At 44.7% G+C, this 21,175-nt stretch overlaps 1 protein-coding gene across 2 annotated transcripts in view; it reads right to left on the bottom strand.

The window, feature by feature from the left end:
- LOC138566596 (hyaluronidase-1-like) overlaps positions 1–21,175 on the bottom strand; it is a 106,602-nt gene that overhangs the window by 21,628 nt on the left and 63,799 nt on the right. For both annotated transcript variants that reach the window (XM_069644116.1, XM_069644117.1), the window contains exon 3: positions 5,426–5,515. In XM_069644116.1, coding sequence (XP_069500217.1) covers positions 5,426–5,515 — 90 coding nt within the window. The remainder of the gene's footprint in view (positions 1–5,425; positions 5,516–21,175) is intronic.

The following is a 21,175-nucleotide window of genomic DNA, read 5'->3' as shown; positions in this document are numbered from 1 at the left end:
TGATCGATATGGGGCCTAGAACAGTAACCCACAAGCAAAGAGGCACCCCCACTTCTCTGGAAGAAAATGCTGTCGCCTTACATATCGAACTATAATGTACTTATGCATTGTGTTCATCATTATTTTACTGTCATTGACAATCAGAACTGCATTCTTCATTGGTGCACGAAGCGTTCCAATTTCAGTGCACTCACCTGATGATGTACGCATGAAACCCACAAAAGCACCCAGACTGTATATAGTCATTCCAGTCCCGAGAAAATCTGATGGTAAAGTAAATGAACTGGAATTGAATGTTATTAGCAGTGATACACACACACGTGAGGTAATGAATGAAGATGAAAGCTGGAGACAGGGTCAGCACGAGATGAATGAAAACATAGCACTGACAACTACACGCACACACACACTGAATGCACACGAACCAGGCCAGATGGCAAGAACCCCAGAACCTCAACTGAAAGCAGCAGAGAAGACGAGACTGCCTACCGAAAAAACTTTCACAGGAGATAGTGAGAAAAAACGAGACAAAGTAAGTGGAAAGCCAACAGAAGCAGTCCTGTCAGAAACCCTAAAGAAAACAGAAGCGGCTGCAGAAAGACTCTCCGCAAGGACACAAATGTTAGTAGACCACCTATTCCCGCACCTAACCAGAACAAGAAAACGACAAGAGGAACTGAAGAACAGAATGACAGAGGCTGCACTATCTAGCACGCATATTGCAAAACAAGGGACAAGTACCAGGCCTACGATACAGCCATACACTGGGCCAGCGTCAGGCTGGTGGGTGATAAGGGCACTTATAAATGGCAGAAAAAGGATGCAAGAAGAGAAGGAGAGAACTGCAAAACCTCCACCTACCCCATTGATGCAGATGAAGAAGCCTGCACCATGGACCAAAATACCTGAGAGTCCTCCAGCAAGAAAAAGCCATACAGATGCATTTAGGGATGTAGTAATAGAAAACTAGAGGAAGACACTAAGAATCAAAAGAAGTCTACATAAAGATAATAATGAACTGAACGATTATCTGGACAGCAGAGAACATCTAGGGAACAACATTTGGTACCAGCACATGAAAGAAGTTGGAAGGCGAACTTCAGAAGGAGAATGCTTCATTTGTGCACTTCTACCGTACAGCAATGGGAAATCCAAGATCTTCGTGGCTGTAGAAATTGATGTCCCAACAGCACATTGTCTATCACATGTAGCAATGTGCAACACCAGACGCCAGTTCATGGGGAGGGATGCCTCATTGATATGGGCAACTGAAACAGATTACCCCGATGAAGATGATTAGGACATTAAGGTGAGAAATAGAGCCCATACTAGGAATCACGTGATCAGGTATGAAAAGCCTGAAGTCAAAGGAGCAGGAACAAGATGGGAAGTAAACCCGAGACTGAACGTTCAACGGAAAACCCCGGAAGAGGCTCAAATTTGGAAAAACAGAGGCCAAATGCAGATTTGGGGAACAGTGCTTTCACCAAACAGATGGGAAGAAGGAGTGGTGATATGCCGAGCATGGATGGTCCTTGGAGCCTGCAAGGAAGCAATAGAAAACTCAGAGATTGTGCAAACCTTTATGGCCAAAACTCACAAGATTACTGACATGGGTCGAAGACAGAGGAGGACCCTTGCAGAAAGTGCCACTAGAAAGCCTGAAATTGTGTTTCAGGAACAATGGCACAAGAAAGATGGGAGAGAATCAGAACTGCGGACGAATTTTTGAAGCTACAGGAATGACTCACGGAACTGTAGTACTTATGGATCATTATTGGGCGTGTGGATCCAAAGCATACATAAGAATGCCAAAAAACTGGGGAGGCATATGCACAATAGTGAACGTCTACGCTCCAGCACTAGTGATCCCAAAAGGTGACCTGAATATTGATCGTTTCCCGAAAGCAGATGTTCACCTGTGGAAGAGGAGATCTGTGGAGCTGGTATCACGAATGAAGAAAGAGAATTACTTCTCTGCCAAATAAGAAGAAGCATTTCATGCAATCCCATATGATCACAGGCTGTTCAGCCTCACCTCATCAGTGTTTACAACAATCCTCATGCCAAGATTCCAGGTTGGAGCAAACACTAAATGGTTGCAGATAACCAGATGGGAGTTACTGTAAACCATCAACTCGACAATAAAAGGATTCAATGCAATCAAGTAAGAGTTAAGAGCAATTCGACTGATGACTCTCCAGAACAGATACGTACTTGACCTGATCACAGCTATGGATGGAGGAATTTGTGCAAAAATTGGGGAATCATGTTGCACATTCATACCTTCTCACGACGAAGAAAATTGAACTTTAACAGAAGCCATAGCTATGCTGACAAACCTACAGAATCAGATCATCAATGAAACCGACAAAGTTGATGATGACAGCTGGTTTGGATCACTGTTTTCATGGGTCCCACAATGGATGGACACTTTCATGTTCCTGGGAGCCCTGCTAGTGATGATATTGCTAGGATTTTGTGTCATTAAGATAATAATCTCACAATGCCAGAAAACTGCGAAGAAAGCCATAGGGATGAACATCATGATTGATGTCAAACCAGGATGGAAGCCCAGAGACCTAACTGATGACGAAATAAGAGACATTGTGAAGGCCAGCGAGTATGCGCCAGAAGGAACAAAGTTTCTGTATCCCAGGAAACGCAGTAACTATGAAGGAAAATGAATCTATTGCAGCCCGAATGGACAATGTCAACTAATGACATGGAATAAAGACGAACATGTAAAGACAGAAGGAAGCCTGAAAGGAGTGATAAAAATATGGACTCCAAAGAGACATTCCTGTAACCATCATGTGCAAACCCAGAAGATGAAGAAGAGATGAATACAGAAGAACCAATTAAGATGAATCCCAAGGAGGAAGCGGAAGTGGTCAATAAACCGACCAGAGGGGGGAGTGTAGAGGAGGTCCCAAATGTAGCCTGCACTCCAGTCACCCATTTCGAAGTACCAGGAAAGTTCACACCGAGATATGTGACGTATGATGAGCAAATAAACCAGCAGAGAGCCGCACTAGGGCTCTGCCCAGTGCCCATCAGAAGAGCTATACCTATTGAAGTGCCAATAACCAGACAACCATGGACAGTAAGGTATCCATTGAGACAACCATACCAGCAAATGACACGAAATGAAGATTGCTTGAACACTGTCCCAGAAGAAAATCAAAAGGCCTTCATTGAAGACGAATGGTGATGTCACAAGAGCCCGGACAGACATACAGATGAACAAAACGACAACCACAAGATGACACACAAAAACAAAATGAATAAGAATAAGGATGTAATGAACTTAGAAGGAGAGGCGATGTTGAACCAGATAGAAATTTAAACTGTAACGCTGTTTGAAAATATTCAACCAGCTAATGCCTGTACATATGCTTGTAACGCAAGAAGCTAAGAAAACAGTGTGGCTTCCTATGCTTAGTAGAAGAATAGCGCGGCAAGCACCAACTATATATCTACCTCAACGAAGCACATTATATAAGTGCAAGTCCACTTTATACCAAAGCAGAACTAACCCAGGTTACTAAGGTTACTAAGGGTCAAACATGCCAGGATTTGTATTCCAGCACAAAGCAAGAAGAGAGGGCTGAATCGAAACTCAGCAAGAAGCAGCTCGCGCCTGGGAAGTTGAGGTCAAACCAAGAATGGGAGGCGGATATTAACTTCAGAGAATCGAAACTTAAGGAGCAGAGCAGCCTGCCCCATGAAGGTCGAGAAAAGGAGGCCCAGGCAGGTGGAATTAAATGCACAAACAGAAAGAAAATGAAGCAAATTCACGGTCTGCTAACACGTGGCCAGGCAAGCGCGAAGAGGTACCAACGTCTGGTGTCACCCAAAGCAGAAGATACCATAACTTTTCCTGACAAGAAGCTACAGTTTCGAGGCCAACCGCAGCCAACTAATTGACACATAGCAATAAAGTACTGATTGATGGAAGGGAGGCTGGGTGAATCTTGGGGCATCCTGTATCTGGGTGTCCATTCTGCATGCTGCTAATTAAAGTGGAGATTTATGCTTGGGGTTGTAGCCATCCCAATCACAATGGAGCAAATAATCTAGGGTACTATAGCTAGTAGAACCAATGAGACGTCGTACTTTTAGTGATGTTTCACATGAGTAATGTTAGAGGGTAGGGCGTAGACGCCCACCTGATAAGGGTTATCCAATCCTCACACTCCATTACCATATACAGATATAGTACCTATACTTAACTAACCTTTTCCAACCAATAGAATTGCATGACAAACATTTGAGAGTTATACGTTAATGATGATGAATTTTGGGTATAACTGTTACTGTTTGAATGAAGATTGGGGGGAGTTGAAGCAAGACGGGCTATCGCATCACTGTAGGTTTCCATGTTTCCTCGTTTTTTTGTACTTGTCATTAAACGGACTCCCCTTTGCCAAACCATCGAGTTGTCCTTATTGATTGGTGTGGAGTAGGACATCCTGCACCCCTTCCACCTCAAGGTGCAGTTATCTCGTCTTAGAGCGGGCTCTGACTCTATGGGCCGGTCAGGGGTCACTCGCACTCGAGTACATTTCCTAACATTGACAAATGAGAAAGGGGTTTAACGAAGATAAAGGAGGATGTCTTAAATGCACTACACCAGTTAGTATACCATAATTTCTTCATATTACAAGTTAGTTTGACTCCTAGCCATTCTCCCCAGTCTTCCGTTTTAAATCTTTTTCCTAACGAGTAAGGAGGAGTGAGATGTTAGGGATAAAAATGAAGAAAGATGTGTGAGGAGAATAGAGAGGTGTAGTCGGGGGTATAGCCAGACAGGTGTGACCAGTAAGGAGGTTTTCAAATGCACACTGGTGAGGTCAATTTTAGGACACGCTAAATTCTCCTTATTCTCACTCCTCGGTTGTTCTCCACACACATCCATCTCCATTCTTAGTCCTAACAACTCACTCCTCCTTGTCTCACATTGGAATTAGGAAACCAACAAGACGCTACAAGCCATAAGACTTACCATGCACTCTAACATACAAAACACTAATGAGAACTGCTGGCAACAAACACAACTGTAACAATCAGTGTGCTTGAATTCTCGGCATCTAAATAGTACATGCTGCTGCAGAATACAATACATGAATGTCAAGCACATTACAATGAAGTCAAATCAGTGAGGAGGATGGCAGAGAAGTAGGTTTGAGGGGATTAATGACGATATACTAAAATGGATGTTCATCTATCCATTTAAGGACATCCTCATTTTATCGCCATACAGCTCACCTAACTCCTCAGTTATTCTCCTCATGTGTCCTCTGTGAGGCGGAGGAGAGATGACAATGCCCTTAAACGGATGCTGAAGCAGGGAGATAGACACATGCAATGATCTCAGACCAATGCCTTGCCCCTGCAGAGCTCAAGACTTCAGGCAACTCACCCTTGAAGTGCTGTAGTCCTTGTTTCCCCAGAGTACGATCCCGGCTGCACCCAGTGCTGCGCTCTCCCCAATTGTGTACACCAGATCCTCCTGCAAGGAGAGAGAGTGCTGTGAGTATAGAATCCATGTTACAATGTTACGGCACCATGCTTGGTGCCTACCTCTAACCAATTTAGATTATTTATTTATGTTTGTCACCACAAGTTCACGAGGAGGATGCTGGATGCATTCACTACCCTTTCCATGTCGCCCCAGCTCCAGGAATTGTTATCTGGGTGGGCCAGGTTTGTGATCATGGGGGCCCAACTTCCTTTGGGTGTGGGTTTAGCAGTACACTAAAAAAGTGCTGCCATTAAAGCAGATTTCTCAGATTTGTGATCCAGCAAAACATTGTCTCCTTGGATCTGGAAAAATCCATTTGCACCCTTTAATTGGTTTTCAGTGTTAGACTGCTTTAAAAAGGGGCATACACCTGGATTCAAACCCAGGTTGTTAGGACCAAGGCTGGCAAATTTAGCTGCAAGACCACTTGAAAATCTGATAAAAATGCTTGTACGGATTGCATTCCGTTGCAGATGTAATGCAAAGGGATTCTTGGGCAAGGCTGACAGATGTCCCTGGGTAAGTGGGGCATGGGTGTGGAGCTTCTGGTGGGAGTAATTAATGGCTGTCATGAGTGCAACTAATGTTATATGTTTTTAAGTTGTCTATTTCTACTATTGGAGCTGTGTGTTTAGCGGTATGACTCTGGCTGGAAATAGCGTAGTCACCTCACCAGGTTTTGATGACAAAGTGATTTGCCAGGTTCACTCAATTTGTTCGTGGGAAATCTGCTCTCACCCTCCACCTGCTCATCCCTTCACAAATCACAGGCTCTGCAGTAGCCCTTCCAAAGTCTTCTCTCTCTTCTTCCATCCGCTCCCCCTTCTCCATAAGGAAACCTATTGCCAAAGCATGAAAAATAAAAACTGTATACTGCAGAACCCTTAACAAGTGTCTGAGAGATTAATCCCAATGAAACATGCCCTAAGAACAAAAGATGTGTACCTTTTTCAACTAATGCTAGAATTGAGCTATAAAAAAAACAGTACAGAGCAAAAGAGCAGAAGAAATAGTGTGGCAATATCAATCTACCAATCTTCTCTTCTCATTTGTTCTCCCCCTATCTGTTAATTACACTCCTTCACTTTTCACCTCTTTTTTTGAAACCCAAAGGTGTCTCACCCACTAGTCCCTGGGGATTTTTCATCCAGGTGGCTAGGACACAGCCATCACTTTTGGATCCAGTTCCTGGGGGTGGATCAGTGCGGGATGATCACCTGGTGATGGGTCTTCGGGGAGTGGGGGTGAGACACCGGATGTTGAGATGCGGTATTCGCCTTCCCTGTAACACCTTTATCCCATCCTACCAGGTAATATACTTAGGAACTCTACCCCTCCCCCTTTTACAACACACTTTCACACAGCCAGCCAGGTATGGGAGAAAACAGACTAACACCCGAGCAGAATACCTGACGTGTCCCAACACAATGGTCAGGCAAGGTCAGGCAATTACTGACCATCACACACACACCTGACTTCCATTACGCTTCCCTACATGGATAAAATGTGCAGCACGAAAGCATACGCTGAGCGAGGCAAAGCACATGAGGAAACAGCAGTTTGAGACGGCAGCCGAACAACAGAAGAAAGACGTCAAAAAAGGAGGGAGATCACCAGGAGGGAAAATCCTTTGACCTTTCTAACATGGAACCATTACTTTCAAGAGCCCCCGAGATTAGAAAGCGTAAGACCAGGAAACCAGGATGAAGAATCCTTCATTGTGTGTCAGAGATACCCGGGGCCCTCCCGCGTCAATAATCAAGTCCTTGGCTCCACAAACAAAGCAGCGTCAGTGAAATCAACACAGCCGGTTAGTTGGAGAGACCGATACAAGACCGGTCTGTGTTGAAGCCAAGGAGCGCTGAAAGGAACTGTGTTAAGATGCGTGTGATGAAAGACGCAAGTTCAGTTAAACTGCTGATGAGCGTTTGAACTTTAAACAAGATACAATACTTTTGACAGAGTGTTCCGGCACCGCGTGGGTGCTCAATCGAAGGTCTCTGTAAGGTATCCAGCTGAGAAGCGGCAGAAGTGAAAGTTACAAATTTATAATAAGAAAAGAATAACGCATTTTTAATCAAAGTGGTCCTGCGATGGGTCAAGTAAAATCCCACGCAAAGTCTTCGATTTTGGTATAGTTTTGGAAAATTAGATAACTTTGGTCCGAGCCCGGCACAGGGGGACCCAGGGTGAACAGTGAATCACCAGAGAAATTATACATAGGAGAATCCTGAGGAGAAAGGAACTTTGAATGTTTGTTTGTCGCATCAGGCCCTCTGAAATAAGAGACTTTGAATGGCAAAGAGACTTTGGCACAGAAGAGCCCGATACTAAGATTTTGAACTGCATCCTCATGCTAGAAAAGCCAGAGTATGTACTAAGCTCCAGTGTGCCGCCTTGTCCCAGGCTGAGGACTTGGGGAAGGGAAGCTAACAGCTCAACTATAATGACATATCATTTCTTGAACATTATTCTTTTGCATAACATTTGTATTTAGAAATAAGGATTGGCAAAAGGTTTATTAGTATAGACCCTTTTATTTTAAAAAGACTCACTAGGACTTTGTTATCATTATTTGATGGTCTTAGCTTACTCCCCTCTTTAGAGTTAGGATTATACTGGCGTTTTTCAAACCCAATTGGAGTTCAATAAACAACCTTGAACTGTGATCACTTGTGTCTGTATTACTGTTTGATACCTTGCCTTCTTTACATGTGGTGTGTGAAAAACCTGAAGGTGTCTCACTTACTAGTCACTTACTCGTCCCAGGTGGCCAGGACACGGCCATCGCTATTGGACCCAGTTCCACGGGTGGACCAGTGAGGGAGGATCCCCTGGATAGGGGGTCCTCGGGAAGTGGAAATGGGACACCGACGGGTGAGGCACAGTATCCCCCTTATTCCAACACCTTTTCCTCATCCTACCACATAGGACATTCAGAAACAAGGCCCCCGCCTTTTCCACACAAACACTTTCGCACATCACGAAAGACAATGGACTAACACCACAGCCGTTTACTTGACATGTCCCAATAGAAGGGTCAGGCAGAGTCAGGCAACTGACCAGAATCACAAACACCTGACTGCCCTTTCCCTTCCCCACAGAGATGAATGTTGGAGCACGAGAGCACAGTACGAGCAAGGCAGACTGCATGACAAAAGAGCTATCCAAGCACGGAAATTCAAGAAAAGGAGAAAGGCGGGCAGAGGCGAGAGGCTGACAAGGAGAGAAGCGACCTTGCCCTTTCTGACCAAGACCCACGAGGTCTCCATGGAAGGAATCGGAAGACAGCAAACATTCGCTCAAGTGTGTTGCAGCAGATGTCAACCGTACACGGAGCTGCCTACGCTGATAAGCAGGACAGGGGGAGGAGCCCGCAACCATGGTACGGGCCTTGACTCCAGATATACTGAAAAGCCAAACGGTTCATCACACCGGTGAGTTGAGGGGAGAACCGATAAGAAACCGAACTATGTTGCATGAAAGTCACAAAGTGGAACATTGTTGGAAAGTTCAAAGAACTGTACATTGTTAAGAGAAGATCAGCTTCAGAGGGAATCGGCACCACGTGGGTGCTAACTCAAGAGGCTCTGGTTGATCCTGTGTTGATTGAAACTACTGATATCAGAAGGCCCTAGAGGAGCTGCCAAGAAAGGTCAAAGTGGTTGCACAGGGGTCTAGCAAAATCCCCATACAGTCGAAAATCTTTGACCAACAAACCATTGAGAAACGCAAGGGAAGTGAATCCCACAGCAAAAGAAAGCAAAAGGAATTGTGAAGTGGCAAAAGTGAACCTGACGGAGGGATGCCAATAAAGAAGGGCAAAGTCTAAAGTCCCAAAGAAACAGTGTGTTAAAAGTGAACCTGGCAGAGGGATGTCCACATAGAACTGTTTAAAAAGACATTAAGATTTGTGAATGCCAAGGAAAAAATATCTCGGCAAAAGCCAGAGTGAACCCGACAGAGGGAAGCAAATGTTTGAAAAGGGTCTGAACCCAGAAAAGGGAGATGCAGAGGTGGGAAGCCATCAACCCAACAACACGTGAATGCAATCGAGAAGTCATTTTGTATATAAGCCAGAGTGAACCCAATGGGAGGGAGCCTGATATTCGAGAAGGGTCTGTGCCTGGAAGTGGGGGACCCAGAGGTGAAGAATCGTCACCCCAAGTGCAATCGTTTGTTGTTTGAACCTATCAGATACTTGGAAGCAGGAGAGACAACCTCCGAAGTTCCTGATAGTGGTACAAACAGTTTGAGGGGCCTGTGCCGGGAAGAGGGGGTGCAGGGGTGAAGCAGAACTTCTTTTGTTAGTTACTTTTGAAACCCATCAGTTCCTTGGCGGCAACAGACTTTTTGTGGAAAAGAGACTTAACCAGCGAAGGTCCGGATACGTGAAGCGGAACTATTTGTCTCGTGCTGAGAAAGCTCAAGAGTGTGTCCTGCGCAGGAGTCCTGCCTTGTCCCGTGTTCAAAACGTGGGGAAGGGAGAACCCCGGCTAACACATCCTGGCTTATCATTTGTGAACACTTCTTTCTTTCTTGTGAAACCCTATCCCACACACTTTGTGTATTTAGCGTAAGGATTGGCAATAGGTTTTTCTTAGTATAGACCCTTTTATTTGATACAACGCCACTAGGACCGCTTTATTATTTGATGGTCATAGCTTGCTCCCATCTTAGATTTAGGTTTGATTAGGCATTTTCAAACCTACCCATATGGTTTAATAAACACCCTTGAACTGTGACCACTTGTGTCTGTCTATTCTTGATAAAATGCCTTCCTTACAGGTGTCAGAAGTGGGATGTGACTCAATTGAGACAAATTGGTGGACCCTAAAATTCAGGAAGCTTAGGTCATGGAGCCTCCTCTATCACCACAAAAGAATCCATAGGCTTTGATATCTGTAGCAGCAGAGAAGCTACTATCCCTCCATGGAAAAGTGGAATGATTCCCACAGACTTAGTCCTAATACCCTGTGTTATATAAGATTAGCTCCAAAATCTGGCCTGGAAGTTCGGTCTGGATGTCCTGGCTAGCGTAATAGATCCCGACATGTGGGAGACATAAAGGTTCTCCTACAGAACCATGGTGAAACTCAATTTGAGTACATTGTGGGGACAAAATTGTACAGGGAATTCTTGAATGGGCTCCATTTCCCTGTTTTATAGAGAATGAACCAGAAGAAACCAAGAGGTACCTTAGGCTTTGCGGAAGCCAATTAACAATCTACCACTGAGGCGAAGAGGGATGAAGAACCTACTATCCTTCCCAATCTAGCCCTCGCCCAGCAAAATGATCCAGCACTCGCAGAGGCTTTCTTGTAGGGGATTCCTGAAGGGGACGGATTAGAGAATAGAAGTCCTTTTTTCTTCCTAAAGCAAGGATTACTGTATAGAAAGGAAACCTACAGAGAAGGCTTAAATAAAACTCAGTTAGCAATCCCCAAAACCGATCGGACGATCGTGCTAGAGACTGCACATTCTCATTTGACAGGGGGACACTTAGGACAAACTAAGACCCATGCGCACATCAGTGGAAAGGTTTAGTGGCCAGGTATCCATGCAGATATAAAGAACTTCATTCAGACATGTGAAATATGTCAGAAAACCAGTAGGCATATTCCCTTATCTGCCCCTTTGAACCCTTTACCAATAGTAGAAGTTCCTTTCTCCCGAATTGGGATGCATATCATTGGACCATTGGAAACCTCTAGACTGGCTAACAAATATGTCCTCGTAATCGTTGATTACACTACCCGATACCCAGAGGCATTTCCCATATGGAACAATACAACCCAACCCAACACATTTTGAAACACCTATTACCATATTTTTCCTGGATTGGTTTCCCCAAGGAAATTCTAACGGATCAGGGCTCCAATTTTATGAGTTGACTAATGGTGTAAGTCAAGGAATTGCCCCATATTTCCACTTTAAGAACCTCAGTTTACCACCCCCAAACCGACAGATTGGTAGAAAGATTTAACAAAACCCTTAAGATGATCTTAAGAAAGTTGGTAGACAAGGGTGGGAAAAGACTGGGATCGCATGATTCCCTAGGCCCTATTTGCAGTAAGAAAGACCCCTCAGGTTTCCAAAGGATTCTCCTCTTTTGAATTACTTTATGGTAGAGAACCAAGAGATGTCCTAGAAAAGATCTGGGAGACCTTTGGAAGAAAGAAGCACCTATTCCCCTCTCACAAACAGCTACCCAATTGCTTGAGCATATGACACTTGTTTGAAATCTAGTCTATACTCATATGGAAAAAGCCCAAGCACAACAAAAGTCCACCTACATTAAAAGGGTAAACTTAAGATCTTTTTTCAGTAGGACAAAAGGTATTATTCCTCCTACCTACCTCTGAAAATAAACTTGTCTCAACGTAGCATGGGCCATATGAAGTACTAGAGCAAACAGGGACCTGTACCTATAAAATAGCCCAACCTGACAGAAAGCAAAAGACCCGCCTCTGCCACGTTATTCTCTTAAAGGAGTGGAAAGAAAATTCTTCCGCAGCCACTGCCACATTACTGTCTTGTTTGGTACCGGAAGAAATAGATCATTTGGAATTCATTCCTCAAGAGTTATCTAGTCAACAGCTAGAAGACAAAGTATTTGGTCACAACATTCCACAATGTATTCTGCAACAAACTGTGGAGAGTGCACGGCACTTATCATTATATCAGAACTCCAAAAGGAAAAGTGGTCCATTTGAAACCATATAGACTCCCGGAAGCCTGTAAACAGATAGTGATCGAGGAAGTGAACAAAATGATGTGGGTAAATATTATCCAACCCTCTTCAAGCTCATGGTCCTCCTCTATTGTGTTGGTCAGTAAACCTGATAATTCCTCGAGGTTTTGCATAGACTTCCGACAGGTCAACGCCATCTCCGCCTTTGATCCATATACTATGCCACGCATCGATGAAATGATTGATAAACCCAGAAATGCCCTATTATCCCTAGACTCAACCAAGGGGTACTGGCAGCTCCCAGTTCATGGATCTGATAAGGAAAAGACAGCATTCTCGATGCCTCTGGGACCATTCCAGTTTAAAGTCCTCCCTTTTGGCCTAATCGGGGACCGCGCCACTTTCCAACGTCTTATGGACAGGATATTATGGCCCATCTCTGATTTCTGTGGAGCTTATATTGAAAACCCAGTCATTTATAGTAAGACTTGGAAAGACCATCCATCTCTTTACGATTATGAGAGCCCTCAGAGAAGCCGGCCAAACTGCCAATCCATCCAAATGTAAACTGGCTCAATCAGCCGTGAAATACCTCTGCTTCTTTGTAGGGAATGGCAGTATCCAGCCTCAACGAGAAAAAGTGAAAGCCGTCCTAGATACCCCCACACCCAAGATGAAGAGAGAACTCAGAGCATTCTTAGGATTAATTGGTTATTACCGGAGGTTTATCCCTAATTTCTCGGACAGAACAGCTAGGGTGATGGACAAATAGACAAAATAAAAAACACTGAAACCCAGAAGATTCACTGGACTTCACGAGGACGATGTATGATACAACAGCTTAAAACAAACCCTGTGTCAGAAACTGGTCCTTAAGGTAGTAGATTTTTCGAAGGAGTTTGTGTTACAAACTGACGCATCTCTTACAGGTTTTTAGAAAATGACTCCATGTTAGGATTAGAGGCCCTTGCCATCAAATGGGCCATCACCGTTCTAAGATACTATCTCCTATGAAGGAAGTTCACACTCGTCACAGATAATTCTCCATTAGTACGGATAACACAACTAAAAGGACTCTAACCCTTGTGTAATGTGATGGTTCTTAGACCTGCAACCCTACTGTTTCACTGTGGAGCACCAAAAAGTTAAAGACGAGGGGAACGTCGATATCCTTTCTCAGTTTCCCTGTGAAACAGATGCGGGTACATCACATAGGGGAAGGGAATGTGAGAAACCAGAAGGCATCTCACCCACTAGTCCCTGGGGATCAGTCATCCAAGTGGCCAGGACACGGCCATCACTTTTGGATCCAGTGCCTGGGGGTGGACCAGTGTGGAAGGATCACCTGGGTGAGGGGTCTTCAGGGAGTGGGACAACAAATGGCGTGACATGGTATTCCCTTCCCTGTAACACCTTTACCCCATCCTACCAGGTAGGATATAGGAACTCTACCCCCCTTTTACAACACAAACACTTTCACACGGTCAGCCCGCTATGGGAGAAAACAGACGAACACCTGAGCAGTATACCCGATGTGTCCCAATACAATGGTCAGGCGAGGTCAGGCCATTACTGACCATCACACACACCTGACTTCCATTAAGCTTCCCCACATGGATAAAAGACAGAGCACGAAAATAGGGACTCAAATGAATGAATTATTCCTGGTTGGAATGTTACCCCCTTATGATTCATTAGCAAAAGAATGTGCATGCGGATCAGGTTTGTGTGAGCTATGGGAAGATTTATTGGCCAAGGCAGAGCCTGCAGATGTGGTTTCTTGTTTACAAAAGTTTTGAAAGGGAGTGAGCCAGCATGCTTACCGGAGGATGCATGAAAACAATGTGCAGTTGGAAGCAGACATGTTAGTGTTAGAAAGGAAATTGGCAACTGAAAGACAAGCTTCATTGATGCAACAGTTGCAATAAAACATTTGGAGTGACAAGGCCTCTAAATATCAATAGAAAAGGCGGCTGTTACGGTGGCCCAATTTAAATATAAAAACAAAGAGGACGGATTGACAAGCACAAAGTTGCTGCTCTTATTTCAACTGTTGGTGCAAATTGGGATATAGACTGTTGGTATGCTAATAATTGGGGTTCCTCTTCGAGTAGCACTGATTCTGACAGAATTTTCACTGAAACAAGATGGGAAGAAGGTTACTGTGCATCCAGTAACCAAGCGCAGAGTGGGGCCTCATCCACACAACCCTGGGGGTGGCATTATTGATTTATTCACACTTGAGGATTTCACTCAGCTAGAAGTACATGAAATAATCATGAGGCAGAATTCTGGCGAGCCTTTATTGGGTTGGATGGTGAGGATGTATGATGGCGGTGTGGGAGGATTATTAGTAGACTGAACTGATTCTCCATGCTTCTTAATTTTATCCACTGATACTAATTTTCAGGAAGCGCAGCGAGCTGGCCCGCCGGCAGATGCGAATGGGCAGGCCTCTCAGGTGTCATTACTGCACCTGCAGCTCAGGGATGTAATAGAAAGTACCCGATTATCACTGATTGGCCCTCTGAGGAGAAAAGATGGTATACTTTGTAGGAAGCAATTCAAAACAATAGGGGATATGCTATGAAAGAAGCAGCGGATCTAGATGAGCCAGGGGTCATGGTAGTGGTGCCTATATCAGTGCCAACCAGGAATATGATTATCAGAACTTCCCCACCTGCATATAAAAGTGTCATCATGACGTTGCTAGTTGGTATGATGGGCAAACCCACTGATGAAGTGGTGGATGCCATATGGGATGCCATATGGCAATTGTCAGATCTGGGTGAATGGGACAAAGATGAAGACAGGCTTTGTGAGAGGGAGGGGCACAGTGAGAGGAGAACAGAGGATAGGAGACAAGATATCAGAGATGCTTGAGTGGCAAGAAAGGACACGTTTTTGGCACTTTTGAAAGATGGTGTGCCACAGGAAGAAATTGATGGTATTGAAACCAGAAAGAAGTATGAGCTACACAAAAAGAGAGGGCTTGTGGGGAAAGAGCACTATAAGCAAGTCAAGAGACAGGTGGTGTCTAAGCAGAAAGATGACACTTCAACTTCACCACCTCCTGAGGAGGAGCACAGGGAAAGGTCTATGGGGACTCCCAGTGCCTTAATTGGCACTACAAAATGAGCCGGTTTCATCAAGGGGGCGTAGCCTAATGGCAGGGGGCCCGCTGGCCCATTAGGCCACGCCCCCTGACAAGCCTCAGCTCAATGGGCTACCGGCACCCCTGCCAGGCAGCCTTTTGTAGAGATCAGCACCCTGCTGATCTCTGCATTTATTTTCTATAGGCTTGCCTGGCAGGGGATAGCGCCTCGCCTATTCAGCTTTAATGGTGGCACTGCCCCTCACCAGCTGGGTTGGGGCAGCGTCACCATTAAGGCTGAAAGGGTGAGGCCACTGGAAGCAGAGGCCTTTTTCCTAAAGACTGAAACTCCCGCGAATCTGCGGGAGCTTCAGTATTTAGAAAGCAAGGCCTCTGCTTCCAGTGGCCTTACGTTTTCTCCATAATGGTGATGCCAGCCCATGGGCATCACGTGCTTAAAGGGATGCCTCGAAGGTGCGGCGCCACAATTATGGCTGAAAGGCATTTTTTACTGAAGCCTGAAGCTCTCGCACATGAGCAAGAGCTTCAGGATGTAGGAAAAAAAAGCCTTTTCGTGTAGTGGCCGGGATTAGTGGGCCCCGGCAGGGCCCTGCTCCGGCAGGCCCGGCCCCACTTAAACCCCTGGGGACTCCTTCCCAGTACCAGCCGAGTTGAGAAAAACATTGAGTGCAATGTTGGCGGCTGAGTCTAGGTTCACTCACTCAAAGTTTGAATAGGATTATGACCAAGTCCCGGCAGTGTCAGCTCCCATAAAAATTGACAGGCGACCTCATGTTGATGTAAAAATATGTTGGAAGCCTGGAAACACAGAAGTGGTCCGAGCTTTGATTGACACCGGGACGGAGGCCTCACTGATTCATTGGAATCCTTTCAGATTTAAAAGGTAGACACTTTACCATTACTGGACTGTGTGGAAAAGAGACACCCGCAGTACAAACAGGAGTGGAAATGAAGATGGGCAATTTGATTAAAAAGAAATATGAAGTATTGATTGTCCCTATACCCGAGTACATTATTGGATTTGACCAGTGGTCGAAGTGTACGAAAAGAAGTAGTGGAACGATGTTCCCTGCTGGCCTGCACCCGCTCCGCACAAAATGCATCACCACGTCCCCTCCCACACACAATACACACCCCCAAACACTTGCACCTACTGTTTAAGGGAGAGTTCAGTGCAGTGCACTGAAAGTGCAAGTTTCAACTTCTTATTACACTTTTTATTTTAAAACGAAACCGTTCCGGAACGGTTTCTTTTTAAAATATAAGTATAGGAGCTGTAAAAGGTAATTTAAAAAAGTACAGGAGCACCGCTCCCGACCGCTCCCGCCCACTTCGACCACTGGATTTGACACTTTGTAAAGGGTGATTTTAGGGTTAGGAGGTAAACTGGAGTAAATGCATTGACTAGTACACCAGGTACTGTGGGTAAATTCAAGATTCCTCCGGTGCACGTGCCATTGGCCACAAAACGTGTGTCAACGAAACAATATTGCATTCCCAGAGGGGCACAAGGAAATTTCAGATACCATTCAATATTATGTAGAGGCAGGAGTATTGAGGCCAGTCTCTACTGCTTGAAACAAGTTGGAGAATGAAAGTGGACTATAGAGAGTTAAATAAACACACTCCCCTTTTAATTCCTGCAGTGCCAGATACTGTTACCTTGATTGAGAACATTCAGAGGTTTGAGGGAACCTGGTATGCTGTGTTAGATTTGGCAAACGCAGTTCTCATTTTCTTGGGGTGGGCGTCAGTACACCGTAACAAGATTGCCTATGGGGTACTTGCATAGTCCCACCCTCTTACTTGCATAGTCCCACCCTCTGTCACTGGCTGGTGGCAGAACACTTAGACAAGGTACCATGTAAGCCTGACATACAAATCACACATTGCATTGACGGTATTCTGATTCAGCGCAAAGATGAGCGCAGTTGAAAAATCAATTGAAAGCAATCATTGCGGTATTGAAAAAGGAAGGCTGGGAAATAAATCCTAACAACATTCAAGGGCCAGCTGAGACTGATATTTGTGGGAATTTAATGGCAGAATGGGTACCAAGAGATAGTGCCAAAGGCCAAGCAAAAGATACTTGAATGTACCACTCCAGTGAAGAAGAAGCAAGTCCAGCCGTTCATAGGGCTGTTTGGGTTTTGGAGACAGCATATACCACATTTTGGGCAAATCTTGGCCCCACTTTACAAAGTGACATGAAAGAAATATGAATTTGAATAGGGCCAAGAACAACAGAGAGCATTTGACTTGGCAAAGGACATAGTTACTACTGACTTCTGCAATTGTATTCACTCTCCCCTCTTGCTTCTCCACTCTTTTTGACTGCTTACTCTCTGTTCTCTCCTCCTCTCCCTTTTCCCATCTTCTCCCTTCCTCCCCTTACTTTCTTCTATGCACTTACTCTATCAGAATTGTCCCTGCACCTAGTATGACAGCAACCTCGTCTGTCTCCCCCCTCACTCCCTCTCCAGCACTATCTGAAATGTCATCAGGCCTAGTACGATAGTCGCTTGTTTTGTTCCCCCCCTCCCTTTCTGCACCCCTCCCCCTAACATTTTGTTTTTTCCGGCTCTACCAGAAATGTTGTCAGGCCTAGTACGATAGTCGCCTGTCTGTTTCAATTTCCTTCCCACTCCCCCTCCCTTCCTGATCTAGGTCTTAGCTCTTGCACTATCTGAAATGTCGTCAGGCCATTAATTTCACATCCTTACTGTTCATGGCTGTAAGAATGTCATTGTATTTTCCCTTGTTCCCTCCTTTGCCTTGAAGCGCTTTGAAACACATTGTGTATAGGCTCTATATAAATAAACTATCATATCATAGTACAACGTGTGCTTGATTTGTGGCCTTTGAAATCAGGAGAGGTAGAGCTAAATGTATCAAATGTATCTGTGCAGGAAAATTATGTTAACTGCAGTCTGTGACAGAAGCAAAACAATATGCGAGCCCCTTTGGGATTTTGGAGTCGCAAATTGACTGAGGCAGGTGATAAGTACACTCCATTTGAGAAGCAATTGCTAGGATGTTATTGGGCTCTTATTGATAACGAACAGTTGACAGTGGGTCATGATGTACTGATTAGACCCGAGATCCCAATTATGCAATGGGTGTTGAGTTCTGCTAAGACACACAGAATAGGACATGCTCAAGAGGCCAGTGTAATCAAATGGAAATGGTACATTCAGGACAGAGCCAAATCAGGAAAGGGTGGGGTTGCAACATTACTTGGGCAAGGGGCTAATATACCACCTGTAGATTACATACCACAGGGAGTGACTGATGTACATGAGTCTCCCGTGAAATAGGGAGCACCTGATGGAGATCTGACAGTAGAGCAGACAGAGCTTGCTTGGTTTACTGATGGCTCTGCTCAATATGTGGGGATTGAGCACTACTGGAGAGCAGTGTCATATAATCCCAAGACAAAAATGATCTTAACAACATCAGGGAAAGAGAAGTGTAGTCAGTTTGAAGAACTCTATGCAGTCTATCAAGATTTGAAACAAGAGACACATGGTCAATGTCATTTGTACACAAATTCATGGTCAGTGGCCAACGGGCTAGCAATGTGGCTGCCAACATGGCAAAATAATGGATGGAAAATACATTCAAAAGAATTGTATGGAAAGGAACTGTGGCAAGATATCTGGGAAATGCTATCACAAAGTGAAGTAACATTGTATCATGTGAATGCACACTGTACAACAAACTGATTAGGAAGTTGGTTTAATTCTGTTGCAGATGAACACACCAAGATTTAATTTGTGGATGCAGAGGCTCAGGAGGACGATTTGGAGGGTCTGTCCAAGTGGGCTCACCAGAAATGTGGGCACCTTGGAGAAAAAGCTACTTGCAGGCGAGCACAAGCTCGAGAGATAAATCTCTCTTTAGAGGTAGTGAAAACAATAATTTTGCAATGGCCGATGTGTCAACATCAACAGCATAGACGCAACCCTCTTAATGTCCAGGGCCCGTTGCGAAGAGGCAAGTCACCGGATCAAATATGGCAGATCGATTATATCATTCCTATGCCAATCAGTAAAGGCGGTCAATATGCATGCACCATTGTGGATACTTTTTCAGGATATTTGATGGTGTTGCCATGCCAGAGGGCCACACAATTGACCACCATTAAGTTGTTAGACCAGACTATATTTCATTATGGAGTGACCTTGCAAATTCAGAGTGCCAATGGCACCCACTTCAAAGGCAAGCTACTTCAAGAGTATTGTCAAGAGACCAATGTTGAATGGCTCTACCATGTCCCTTACCACCCACAAGGGACGGCCCTGATTGAGAGAATGAATGGACTGTTGAAGGAGCAATGGGAATGGGAGTCTGGTAGGTTGGCGTGAGCGTGTGTTTGATGCGGTCCAGGTGTTGAACAATCGCCCGGTGGCTGAGTGTGAGACTCCCTTGACACGCCTGTTGACACCTATGGTGCAGATGCAACCTCAGTTAGCTACAGAAACATTGTTGTGCTGGGAGTTTACGCCAGGTGCTTTATCTCCTTAACGAGCAACTCCAGAATCTGCAGGAATAGACTTGCATGCTCAGAGAGAAATCAGATTACAACCCAGAAGTACGATTGTCATGGAGACTGGGAGTGGAGTACAAATTCTCTCAGAACATATGGGATGGATTGCCTCTAGAGCTGGATTAGCCTTAAGGGGCATCCACGTGCTGGGAGGAGTGATAGATGCTGACTATCAAGGAGAAATAAAAGTAATTTTAATGAATATTGGAGATCAGATGTTGCCTATCCATGTAGGCGATAGGATAGCCCAATTGGTTGTCATACCTGTTAAACTGTCCATGATCAAAAAGGCAGAGCCCCCTACAGTGTTAACGACTTTGGGGGACTGTGGTTTTGGTTCAGCAGACCACATGGTACCTGGTGTAAATGTTTGGGTGGAAAAGCCTAGTAGCCCACCTGTACCCACAGATGTTATAGCATCAGGCAGAGACCAAGGGGTTCTGGTCACAGAGCCTGGCAAGAAAAAATTGAACTATGTTCTAGCTGAAATATTTTACTTAAAAGAATAATTATCAACACCGAAGTGCCTTTTTCTGGTTTGCTTTACAGATTTTGTACCTGATGTGCCTGGCTGGTGTAAGTGCGCATTTCAATGGTCTCCAGTTGTAAGGATCAGAATAAATAATGGAGAGGCCAATTCAAAAACCACATTTGTGCAAAGGATCGTGAAAGTGATGAGAATGGAGAGTGTGATTCATAAGTCACTTGATGCCGACGCCAAAATACCAGCCCCAGCAAGCACGAAGAAACGGATTTGCAAAAAAGCTTTAAGGAGTACACAAATACAAACTGCTCAAACTGAAAATATATGAAAATATTTGGCTAAAGAGATCCTGAATATCTCAGTTCATAAATATTTTCAATTCTGCCGGGAAACCAATGACAAGTAGAAAAACATGACTCAAATCTACACCTATAATAAAGCAAAAGGCGATATTTGTTTTAACATAACCTGTCAGCCAAAGGAGGTTGGCAAGTGTCAGCAAATAATGAAGTATAAGGTAAGCAACCGTACTGTTTTTGAAAAAAGACTATGTGCTCGTGTCCGAAGCACATGCACCAACGTGACCAATACTATGGGCCTCATTACGACTTCGGCGGTAGTCATTTTTATTCCGATGCCCAGGAATGGGCAATTACTGGGGCATTACAACACCGGCGGACCCGGTAATTGCCCATTCCCCGGCGCTGGAAAATATTACTCCTCATTACCATTTCAGTCCCATTGGACTCAATGGGAATGGGAAGGTCGGATGCACCGGCACCATTCGCGAATGGTGCCGGTGCATC

Source organism: Ambystoma mexicanum, chromosome 2p, assembly GCF_040938575.1.
Source record: "Ambystoma mexicanum isolate Mex_15411 chromosome 2p, UKY_AmexF1_1, whole genome shotgun sequence".
Classification (NCBI taxonomy): Eukaryota; Metazoa; Chordata; class Amphibia; order Caudata; family Ambystomatidae; genus Ambystoma; species Ambystoma mexicanum.
The sequence above is the reverse complement of the archived record's forward strand: the minus strand, read 5'-3'. Positions and strand labels throughout refer to the sequence as shown.